At 46.6% G+C, this 9935-nt stretch overlaps 4 protein-coding genes across 6 annotated transcripts; 3 read left to right on the forward strand and 1 right to left on the reverse strand.

Annotated features, from left to right (window-relative positions):
- Positions 1 to 65: 65 nt before the first annotated feature.
- Positions 66 to 1164, reverse strand: LOC6628558 (transcription termination factor 4, mitochondrial). Of its 2 annotated transcripts, none has more exons than XM_015172802.3 (2): positions 1015 to 1164; positions 66 to 966 (listed from the first exon to the last, which is right to left on the reverse strand). In XM_015172802.3, exons 1-2 carry the CDS (start codon positions 1066 to 1068, stop codon positions 160 to 162), a joined length of 861 nt encoding a protein of 286 aa, XP_015028288.1. In that variant the 5' UTR covers positions 1069 to 1164; the 3' UTR covers positions 66 to 159. The 2 variants fall into 2 exon arrangements, with proteins under 2 accessions (XP_015028288.1, XP_002051955.1); XM_002051919.4 differs by having other exon boundaries at positions 66 to 957; positions 1015 to 1154.
- A 224-nt stretch (positions 1165 to 1388) lies between these two features.
- LOC6628557 (androgen-induced gene 1 protein) lies at positions 1389 to 2601 on the forward strand. The gene is made up of 2 exons (XM_002051918.4): positions 1389 to 2005; positions 2075 to 2601. The coding sequence occupies exons 1-2, from the start codon at positions 1512 to 1514 to the stop codon at positions 2406 to 2408; spliced, it is 828 nt and encodes a 275-aa protein (XP_002051954.1). The 5' UTR covers positions 1389 to 1511; the 3' UTR covers positions 2409 to 2601.
- A 204-nt stretch (positions 2602 to 2805) lies between these two features.
- Atxn7 (Ataxin 7) lies at positions 2806 to 7966 on the forward strand. 2 transcript variants are annotated; one of them, XM_002051917.4, is made up of 3 exons: positions 2806 to 2955; positions 3365 to 4737; positions 5518 to 7966. In XM_002051917.4, exons 2-3 carry the CDS (start codon positions 3493 to 3495, stop codon positions 7630 to 7632), a joined length of 3360 nt encoding a protein of 1119 aa, XP_002051953.2. In that variant the 5' UTR covers positions 2806 to 2955; positions 3365 to 3492; the 3' UTR covers positions 7633 to 7966. The 2 variants fall into 2 exon arrangements, with proteins under 2 accessions (XP_002051953.2, XP_032294623.1); XM_032438732.2 differs by lacking the exon at positions 2806 to 2955 and adding an exon at positions 2984 to 3065.
- A 209-nt stretch (positions 7967 to 8175) lies between these two features.
- On the forward strand, positions 8176 to 9861 carry LOC6627676 (chitinase domain-containing protein 1). Its single transcript, XM_002051916.4, has 5 exons — positions 8176 to 8552; positions 8614 to 8812; positions 8876 to 9079; positions 9159 to 9558; positions 9616 to 9861. The coding sequence occupies exons 1-5, from the start codon at positions 8289 to 8291 to the stop codon at positions 9755 to 9757; spliced, it is 1209 nt and encodes a 402-aa protein (XP_002051952.1). The 5' UTR covers positions 8176 to 8288; the 3' UTR covers positions 9758 to 9861.
- The last annotated feature ends 74 nt before the right edge of the window (positions 9862 to 9935 follow it).

Consider the following 9935-nt stretch of genomic DNA (forward strand, 5'->3'; position numbering starts at 1 on the left):
CAGCGATGTTCAGGCAGGGTACGCTGTTAAAATAAACAGGCTAGCAAAATAAATCTATTTTATCGTAAATTTAAATTGAAAAACTTTTTCATAAAATTTACATTCTCTGGCAATCATTAATTAAATAACTGTATAATATATCATTTAGTAACTAGAAAACTAAGCATCTTCTTCATCACTAAACTCATCTTCATCCTTGGGCTTCCTGGTCTTGCGCTCCAACTCTCGGGCGAATAGTTCTTTGAATGCCTCATATTCTGGCAGCGTGACGTGGCATATTTTGGTGGCGAAGGATTTCTCAGATGTATCCGTAATCTGATATAGTCGATTGTTAGTCGTCGGCTCGTTGGGATCCGCCTTCAGTGCACGTGGCTTGAAGAGGCCCAAGCGGAACAGAAACGTGTGGCGACAGCGCAGCTCCTCGAAAGACAGCGACAGCGCCGCGGATTTAACTATTTCAGGCACCTCGATGCGCATTATATCGAACATATAATTTAACTTCTGCTCTATGGTATGTTCCGGCTGCGCCAGCAAATCCGGACTATTCATTAGCAGCTTCCACACATTCTTATTGTTTGTCAGTCGACTCTTCAGGTAGGCGCTCAGTGAGAGCAGCTGATGGGCATCGCTAACGTCCAGCAGCTCGGGGTACTTGGTCAGCAGGAGGTGCAGCAGGTGCTCGCCGAACTGACAGGCGCGCCAAAGCTCTAGGCTATTAATTAGGCGCTCCGGTGTGCGTTTCAGTACGGCTGGATTGCCCGTAACGATGCGCAGAAAGCTAACGGTCTCCAGACCATGATTCTGAAATGTTTCGTGTGCACGCTGCCAAATGTCGGGCGTGTAAATGGCCAAAGCGGGCTCCAACTTAATCGCTTCCTCGATGTGCAGCTGCTCCAGTTGCATCGGCTTTGGCGCGGCCGCCTTTGCTGCCAATTGGCGAACCGTTTGACTTTTAAACTGCAAAGTCTGGGCGGTTTAGAGTTTACTTAAGATATAATTTAACTATACGCATACTTGTTGTTGCTGTTGCAGCACATTTTGTGCATTAAATAATATTTTTCTCCACATGCCCAAAAATTTTGCGCAATTCTTTCTCCTATAACCAAAACAATCAACAGCTGTTTACCAATGTTACTGTTAATGTGCTGTTAATGTAAACGCTGTTAAGTCAGAAGAGCGAAACTCTGTTAAAACTGTTAAGCCTGTATGATACGACATTAAGAGATTTCATTTATTTTAATTTGGTAAGTGTATTTTGAAACACAAATGTGTAAATTTATAGATATACCGTCAATTGACAGTCAAAAAGTTTAGTATTTCTTGTGATTTTAGTATTAATATCGTTAATGACATATATTTTATATGTTCATATAATGTCGTATCATACAGGCAGCTTACATACATAATGTAAACAATAACACACGTTGCTCTGCTGCAGCCCTGGCAGCTCCATCTGCTGCACATCGGCAAACGCCGCCACTGTAAATTGTAAAATATTTTATTCAAAAAGTATGGCCAAGAGTAAGAAACAATTGCGCGAACAACACGCCGCAAGGGAAGCCGCCCAAGTCACCAACGCGCGACTGGAGACGTGCAACGATGCCTACACGAGCGGCGCATTTAGTTATCTGCGCTTTTTGGTTCACCTGCTGGCGGCGGCGCAATTCTGTTACGGGATATACTATTATCTATTCAAACTGCACTGGCCGCAGGGTCTGCATGAGGAGGAGGAGCTGAAAACGCGCTGGGGCGGCAAATTCAAGTATCTGACATTTCTCGATGTCATCGTGCAGGCCATTTATCACAGCGTGGCGCTGCTGAATGATATCTTCGGCAACAACACCGTGACCCTGGCTCCAAAGTCCTGTCTGCGCCAGATGCGTGATTATATATTCGCCACGTTCGCATTTCCAATTGCGCATAATGTATGCATTTCGTTCTGGGTCATATATCTATGGGATCGTGAGCTAATCTTTCCCGCCGCCCTGGACGCTATTTTTCCCAGGCAAGTTTTCCAATTTTCCATCATCAACTTTTAAGTTTTGCATCAACTTTTAAGTTTTGCCTTTTGCAGCTGGCTGAATCATGTGGTTCATACGAATGTGGCGCTATTGGCCATCATGGACTTGTTTACTTGCTTCCGCCGCTATCCCAGCCGCTTGGCCGGCATCACCGGCAACGTGGCGTTCATGCTCCTCTACATCATCTGGGTGAATATTGTGCGCTACTTTAGCGGTCAGTGGGTTTATCCCCTGCTCGAGGTTTTGCCGGTGCCGCTGCGTTGTTTAATGTTCGGCGGCTTAGTGGGTTTGAGTTTGGCCTGCTATTTGCTGGGCGAATTCATTAACCATATTGTATGGGCGCCAGAGTTTAAGTTGCTGAAGCAGAAACAAATCAAACAGGACTAAGGCACGCGACTAACAAACTCAATTACTCATTTGAAAACCAAGAGATTTGTTCATTGTGTTCGTTTGTCCGCAGAGGCTGCTATAAAATACACTCCATTGTATATATCTTATGTTTTTAATTTAAGTAAAAAGTAATTAAAAGTGCCGCGCCTTAGAGCAAATAATGAATGTTTAAATACCAAACGACACTTTATATGTTTATGTCTTTTTCAAATGACGCGCCCTCCATGCCAATATTATCGATTAATAGCTATCGATTGCTGAACTATTGCTGCAGTGCAGCTGCACTTTTGAGCAACAAATTTATCCGAGCTGTCTTTTTTTATAGTTGAAAATTAAGTTAAATAGGCGGCATAGTCTCAATCAACTCTGGCAACAAATTTTTCAAATACAGATATGCAACAATCGCATCTGTACGCAAATGCGGATTTCTATTAAATTGATAAGCGAAACACTTTGACAACTCTGGCGACGGCAAGGCGAATGAAAATTGGCTAAACAGCAAGCCGAGTGAACACAATGGAATTGTGTTAACGTTAACGCACATGTAAGTCAAAACCGGAACATTTCAAGTAATTGTTTGAATGCAGTGCAAAAAGTTCATAATTTATTGTGTGCATTGTTTTTAAAACGGGCTTTGTTTTTTTTTGTGGTTGGGTGAGTGTGTGTGCATGTTGTATGTGTGTTTAGCGCACAAGTGCGAACAGGATGGCATATGTTGCATTTGTGTTGGTAACGCCAGGGCTGCCAACCCGATGCCTGTGCTTGCATTTCAACCAGTCTGACAGCAGCGCTCAGCTGTTTTGACCAGGCAACATGTGTCGCAACATTGTGCAGCCACGCAGTTTGGCAATCACTGAACAGTTACAAATGCACTGTGCGATCAACAATTTATGAGACAGCTGAGAATTTAAATTCTAATGTGTGTTGTTGTTTTTGGTTTTTGGTTCTTGCAGACAATGCCACTCGCGTCGCCAAGCTAACTCTGTTTACCCTCATCAACATTGGCCGCCAGCAGCTACCACCTTGCATTGCCATTGCCTCACGGATCATTCTCACTGCCAGGCAACTAGAGGAAACCAACATGCCCATGAGTGATGTGGCCGCAGCACTAATCTATACGGAGCACGGCAACGGCACAACAAAGCACGCTAAGGCGCCGCCGCCGCCGCCATCCACAACACCACCAACAACAGCAACTGGAGCTGGAACTGGTGCTGCCAGCAACATGACCAACTCATCCAAGGCAGACGTCATTGCTGGCGGTGCTACTGTCGCCGCCGCTGCTGCTCAGTTGGGCAGCATGCTGGCGCCAGCAACTAGTCTGGCGCTGGCCAATATGCAGGGCCAAAAATGGCAAACTGCCTTGGACCTGGACAAGATGATCAAACAATTGCGCGCCGCCGAAAAGCTGCACTTGCGTGGCGCCGGCAGAGCTGGTGGCAACAGCAGCAGCAACAGCAGCAGCGGCGGTGGCGCCGGCTCGGCCGGCAATGAAGCAAAACAAGCGCCGCATGTGGTGCAGGTGCAGCGCCTGAATGCCGCGGACATGGCTTACTATGATATGGTGCCCAAGCAGGCGACACGCGACATTGTTGTGTGCAATGCGTGCAGTGGCAGCTACACCAAAGCCGGTTTCAATAATCATATTGCGCTACAGCATCCCAACATCTGGGATGCCATACCCAACAAGCTGAACGGCACGGAGGCGCGAGCCAATGCAACAGCTGCTGCTGTGGCGGAGAACAGTCAGGATGGGGTGCGTGAGCCGGCGGAATTGTTGGGCTCACCCACCGATACGCTCTCGGCGACCATGTCCAGTTGCTCGAATGGCTCCAGCAGCTCGCTAGCCGCTGCCAATAACAACAGCAACACGCACGTCTCCAGCAGCTCGGCCTCGTCATCATCGTCGTCGCGTCATAAAAGCAGCAGCAGCAAGAGTAGCAGTTCCTCAAAGACCAGCAGCAGCGGCAGCAGCAGCACAGGTCGCTCGCGTTCCAAGTCGTCTAAGAATCGCCACCATTCGGATGTGCATCACAAGGTGGGCTCCAAGAAGAGCAGTGCCAGTGCCAGTGCCATAGCAACAGCTGCACCAGCGTCAATCCCGGCAGCTGTTCCCGTCGCTGTCAAGGATGAGGCGCCGCCACAGACAACTGTACAGCCAGCCATAACGGTCTTCTCATCCTCATCCAATTCGTCGTGCTCGCTGCCGCCGACGCCAACGCTGGCGGCTGTCGCTAGCAATGGCAACGAGCATGCCGTCAACTACTCCCCCGCGCCCGCCCAACTAGCCAACATGCTGGACGAGACGCAGCCAAGTAAAAAGAAGGTAGTGTATATGTGTGTACTATACTCTTTAAAATGCATACCCTTGCAGCAGGTATTATAAATATGTCCTGTCATATATAACTCATTCTGGAAGACATCTCATCTATTTTTTGATTATCCCATAGGACCTATATATATATTTGGTCTTTCGAGATCCGCATTGCCTAGCTTTTTCAACTATATCTTATCAGCGTCAGATTGATATATATATATATATATCATATAGAAATCCGTGTCAAACTTATTCAGATCGGATTACTATATGTATAATTTTTCTAGAACCGATCGATTAAAAATTGATTTTTATTTCACAAAATTTTGATATTTGATTCTGTTTAAAAGTAATCCATGACTTTCTCGAATATTATATTAAAAAATCTGCCATTTCGGTATTCTAAATAATTCGAAAACAATTTTATTGCAAGTTAAGCAGAGTTTTGCATGCAAGCGCTGTAAGGGTATTTGAATTTCGGCAAGCCGAAGTTTTTGTATCATTTAATATGATTGGAAATGTTTAGAATTTTCTAAAAGCAAATACATATATACATCAACTATTGGCGCCTCGAATTTCGAGGCACCTATAGCTCCATAATATATATTTTAGCCAGGCTTCGACTCGACATATCCATTTGAACAGCCTGAGAAGTGCATCTTTAACAAAATATTTATATATATAAATTTATATTAAATAATGTATATGTGCAATAAAAGTAATTAAATACAATTGAAACAACAATTTGGGTAAGCACTCGAATGCTAATCATCTGATTGCTTTTTGCAGCTGAAAGGATCGGTAACTGCAGCAGCAGCAGCTGAGACAGCGTCGCATCATCGCAACAAACCTGCCAAGGAGAAACAAATGGCGCCACTTTATGGACAGCAGCTAAGTGAACTGGATCAGGCCGTCTCCTCCATAACTGGCCAGGTGGATGTGGAGTCACAGCAGCAGCAGCAGCAGCAGCAGCTGCAACGACAGCATCAGGTCGATTTGTCGGCCGTCACGGAGGAGCCACTGCCCATGCATAATACATCCGATGATAATTCCATATCACTGACACTGGACGACATGCTCGACAGCAAGTTTATCAATGAGATTCTAAGCACCGTCGAATCGGACATACCCTTCGATGAGAGCGCACTGGACACAACACAGTCACAACAGCAGCCGCATCTGCAGCAGCAGCAGCTGCCGGCGGAGCAGCATGAGCCAATCACAAAACGATTGCGTTATGATGATGGCACCATCAATGCCGATGCCGCCGACTATGCCGCGGCTCTCTACCAGCAACAACAGCAGCAGCAGGTGCCGCAGGTGTATAGCGAGGAGCCACAGCAGGATGGCGAGCAAACGCAGCTAACTGCCATGGATGCCATGCAGCTGCAGCAGCTCATCTATCAGCAGCAGCAAATGCTGGAGCAGGCGGATCAGCAGCAGCAGCAGCAGCAACAACAACAGCAGCAACAATTGAAGCAGGAGCAGCTAAATGCAGCGGCAACAGCACAGTTTAGCGTCTACAATGTGCCCTCGCTGACAGATGATGCTGAGTCGCCGGAGGTGGGAGCTGCGGGCGCCGATGAGCACATGATGCTGCCAAGTATTATCTATGAGATTAGCGATAATAATCAGGTGTCTGTGCTGGACCAGCAGAGTCAGCAGCAGGTCATAGCTGAATTCCTAAACCAGGCGGGCTACGACAATGTTGATGTCAATGTGAATGTGTTGCAGGCGGCAACGGAGGGTGTCGGCGTGGGCGTGGGCGTGGCCAATCATTTCAACGATGAACTAAGCGATTTTGATTTTACTAAACTGGAGACTGTTAGCGCGGAAGCCAACCACATAAAGACTGTCAAGCTGGAAAACCAGCCACAACAACAACAACCACAACAACAACAACAAGCCACCAACAACAACAGCAGCACATACAACAGCTATGAGAACGTGTTGCAAGCACAGCCACATCGCCAACTGGCCAATGCCAAATATCTAGAGGACTCAACATACTTTAATATGACACTTTATGCGGGCCCGCCACGTCCGCTGGCCATGAACACCTTCGGTCTGGTCAAGCTGCCAAACGGCATGGGCGCCACGCTGCGCAAGAATCTGTTAATGACGCGCAAGGCGAACAATAGTCTGCTCTCGCTGAATGGCAGCAGCGGTGTTGTCGGCACACTGGCTCGTCCGCCGCCGCCGCCGCCAACGTTAAACTGCAATGGCAATGGGACACAGCAGCTGCCACTGTTGCGCAATGGCAACAGCCAAGGCAAGACAATATATGCGCAAAGGTGCAGCATTATTGCACAGGAGCGGCTCAGATGCAACAAGCGTGCGCTGCTCAGTCGCCTGGGCAGCAGCAGCAGCATTGGCAACAGCAGCAACAGCATGACAGTCAAGCGCCTGAACGAACTGCTGTCGGGCAAGGTGAAGCCGCCAGCGGATAGGGAGAAGGATAAGGAGAAGGCTGACCACAATGAAGCCAGCGAACAACAGCAGCAACAGCAGCAGCAGCAGCAGGAGGAGAACAAGCGCATGTATAGTTTCTATGAGAAGCGTCGCAAGTTGCTGGCGGCGCGTCATCAACGACAGTCGCTAATTAGCAAAAACAACGGCAACAGTAATCGATCATTTATGCGACAGCGTCCAATGCATTTACCGCTGCAGCTGCACGGCGGCAGCAACAATGCCATTGGTAGTCCAAGTCCGCAGCAACAGTTGCTAAAGAAACAGCTGATGCGCACGTTGTCCGACAGCAGCAATATACAAGCTGCAACTGTTGGCGGCGGCAGCGGCGGCGGCAGTGGGGCCGGCAATGTCAGCGGCAATCCATGGAAGAGCAACAGCTCTACGCCGGGCAGCAACTCGACGGGCAGCGATCTAATGCGTGTATTTGTCTGAATATACATATACATATACACACACACACACATATACAATATACAAAATATGCTATATGCAAAACAAATAATTATGATTATCAATTATGATTATGATACGATACGATTATGTATACCCTAGCGCTATGTTCATTATTTTACACTTTTTTTAAATCAATTTTTTTCATTTTTTTAAAAGTGATACTTAGTTTTGGCTACTTGATTGTATGTAGTTTTCTGTTAGTCTATGCACTAAGTTTAATTTAATTTTGATGTTAAGCTAAACAGCATTATGTTGATAACCCCCCCTAATTTATACAGTGTACACTTTTAAATATAACTATATATGTATACAAATGCATGCATACGTTTAAAAAATGCGCCTTTTCAAAATCAAAATGGGATTTGGAACCAGTGCTTAATTTCACATCCTGCGGTAGCTGAACCAAGTTAACTGGAACTGTATTGGTTCATTTTACACTCTGTGGATGCGGCTGCGCAATGAGAACGGCGCATTACACATATATTTATCGAAAGCGTTTCGATTTTTGCTTTCGATGTCGATTACAATAATTGTGCCGGCGTTTTGGCTGTGTTTGTGGTACATGTTTTGCTTTTGTGCAAATAAATGTATTCAATTTAGGCAGCTGCCAGGTGTTCCTAATCGGTGCTAGTAAAATGCGCTCAACCAAGGCGCACATCATTTACTGCATCCTGCTGGGCTGCCAGTACGCGCTGTGCACCCTGTCGCCCAACACCAAAACCAAAAGCAAGCACAGAGAATCAAAGTTTTTGCGTGGACCGCAGGACAACGATGTGTTTGAGCTGGACCTGGTATCAACGGAGCCTTTCGCGAAGGACATACTAATTCACCACGAAGCGTACTACAAGGACACAGCAAAGCGACGCTTCAATGGCACAATACTGGGCTACGTAACACCTGTGAGTACTAGCAAATGATTATATACACGAATCCCTCATTCAATTGTCGCCTTATACGCAGTGGAACTCCCATGGCTACGACGTGGCCAAAATGTTTGCCAAGAAGTTTGACATCATTTCCCCCGTCTGGCTGCAAATAGTCAAGCAGGGCGACGACTATGCCGTGGCGGGCACCCACGACATAGACGCCGGCTGGCTAATGGATGTGCGACGCAAGGGCAAGGTGCAGCAGCAGCAGCATCAGCTGCGCACGGTCAAGGGTAAGCACAAATGCTTGTCTCCTTAAGTAGCTACTCGAATGTGACATGTTGTAAACATTGCAGTATTTCCACGTGTTATATTTGATCACTTTACCGATCGGGATATCAAGCTGCTGCTGAGCGATGCCAAGGAGCGCACAAACCTAAACGAAATGCTGATCCAGACGTGCAAGCAGCATGGATTCGATGGCCTGATCTTGGAGGTATGGTCGCAACTGGCCGGCAGAATTGATGATAAGATTCTCTTCACCTTGGTGCTACAAATGGGTGCGTGCACTTTGCCTTTAGATAATCGACTAACATTTTCGAATGCTTGCATATTCCAATCTATTGTTTTATTTTGCAGCTAAGGAGCTGCAGAAGCAACAATTACGCCTGATACTGGTCGTGCCGCCGAAACGCAAGGACATGCCAAACTTGTTTGGCGAAAAGCACATGGATAAATTATACAAGCATATCTATGCCTTCTCCCTAATGACCTACGACTACTCGAGCGTGCAGCGCCCGGGCGCCAATGCTCCGCTCTATTGGGTACGCAATGCCGTGGAGCATATTGCGCCAGTTGGCTGCCACGACATGGAGGCAAAGCGTGCCAAAATCCTGATGGGTCTTAATATGTATGGAAATGATTATACGCCAGATGGCGGCGGACCCATTACATATGGCCAGTACTTGGAGCTAGTCAGGCACGTGAAGAAGCAGCTGACCCATGATGAGCGCGACGTGGAAAACTTCTTCGAGATCAAGTGAGTAGCCTTTAATTGTAGCTTATATTTAAAAAACTTACCAAAAGTATTCATTAGAACTGAAACTGGTCGTCATATTGTGTTCTATCCAACGCTTTACTCCATCAATGAGCGCATCCAGCTGGCTCAGCAGCTGGGCGTGGGTATCTCCATTTGGGAGCTGGGCCAGGGCTTGGATTACTTTTACGATCTCTTTTAAAGCAATGCATTCCAATCAAGTAAATATCTGTGTTCGAATTTGATGTTTGATATTATGCAACATATGGCAATAGCACCAAATAAAATCTGCGATTTATCTATAAATTTGCAAAAGAATTCTGTTAACTGAGCCAAAAACAAATCTATTGCAGTTGCTATTGGGCGCGAAGGGAATCGAT

The sequence above is a fragment of the Drosophila virilis genome, chromosome 4, assembly GCF_030788295.1.
Source record: "Drosophila virilis strain 15010-1051.87 chromosome 4, Dvir_AGI_RSII-ME, whole genome shotgun sequence".
Classification (NCBI taxonomy): domain Eukaryota; kingdom Metazoa; phylum Arthropoda; class Insecta; order Diptera; family Drosophilidae; genus Drosophila; species Drosophila virilis.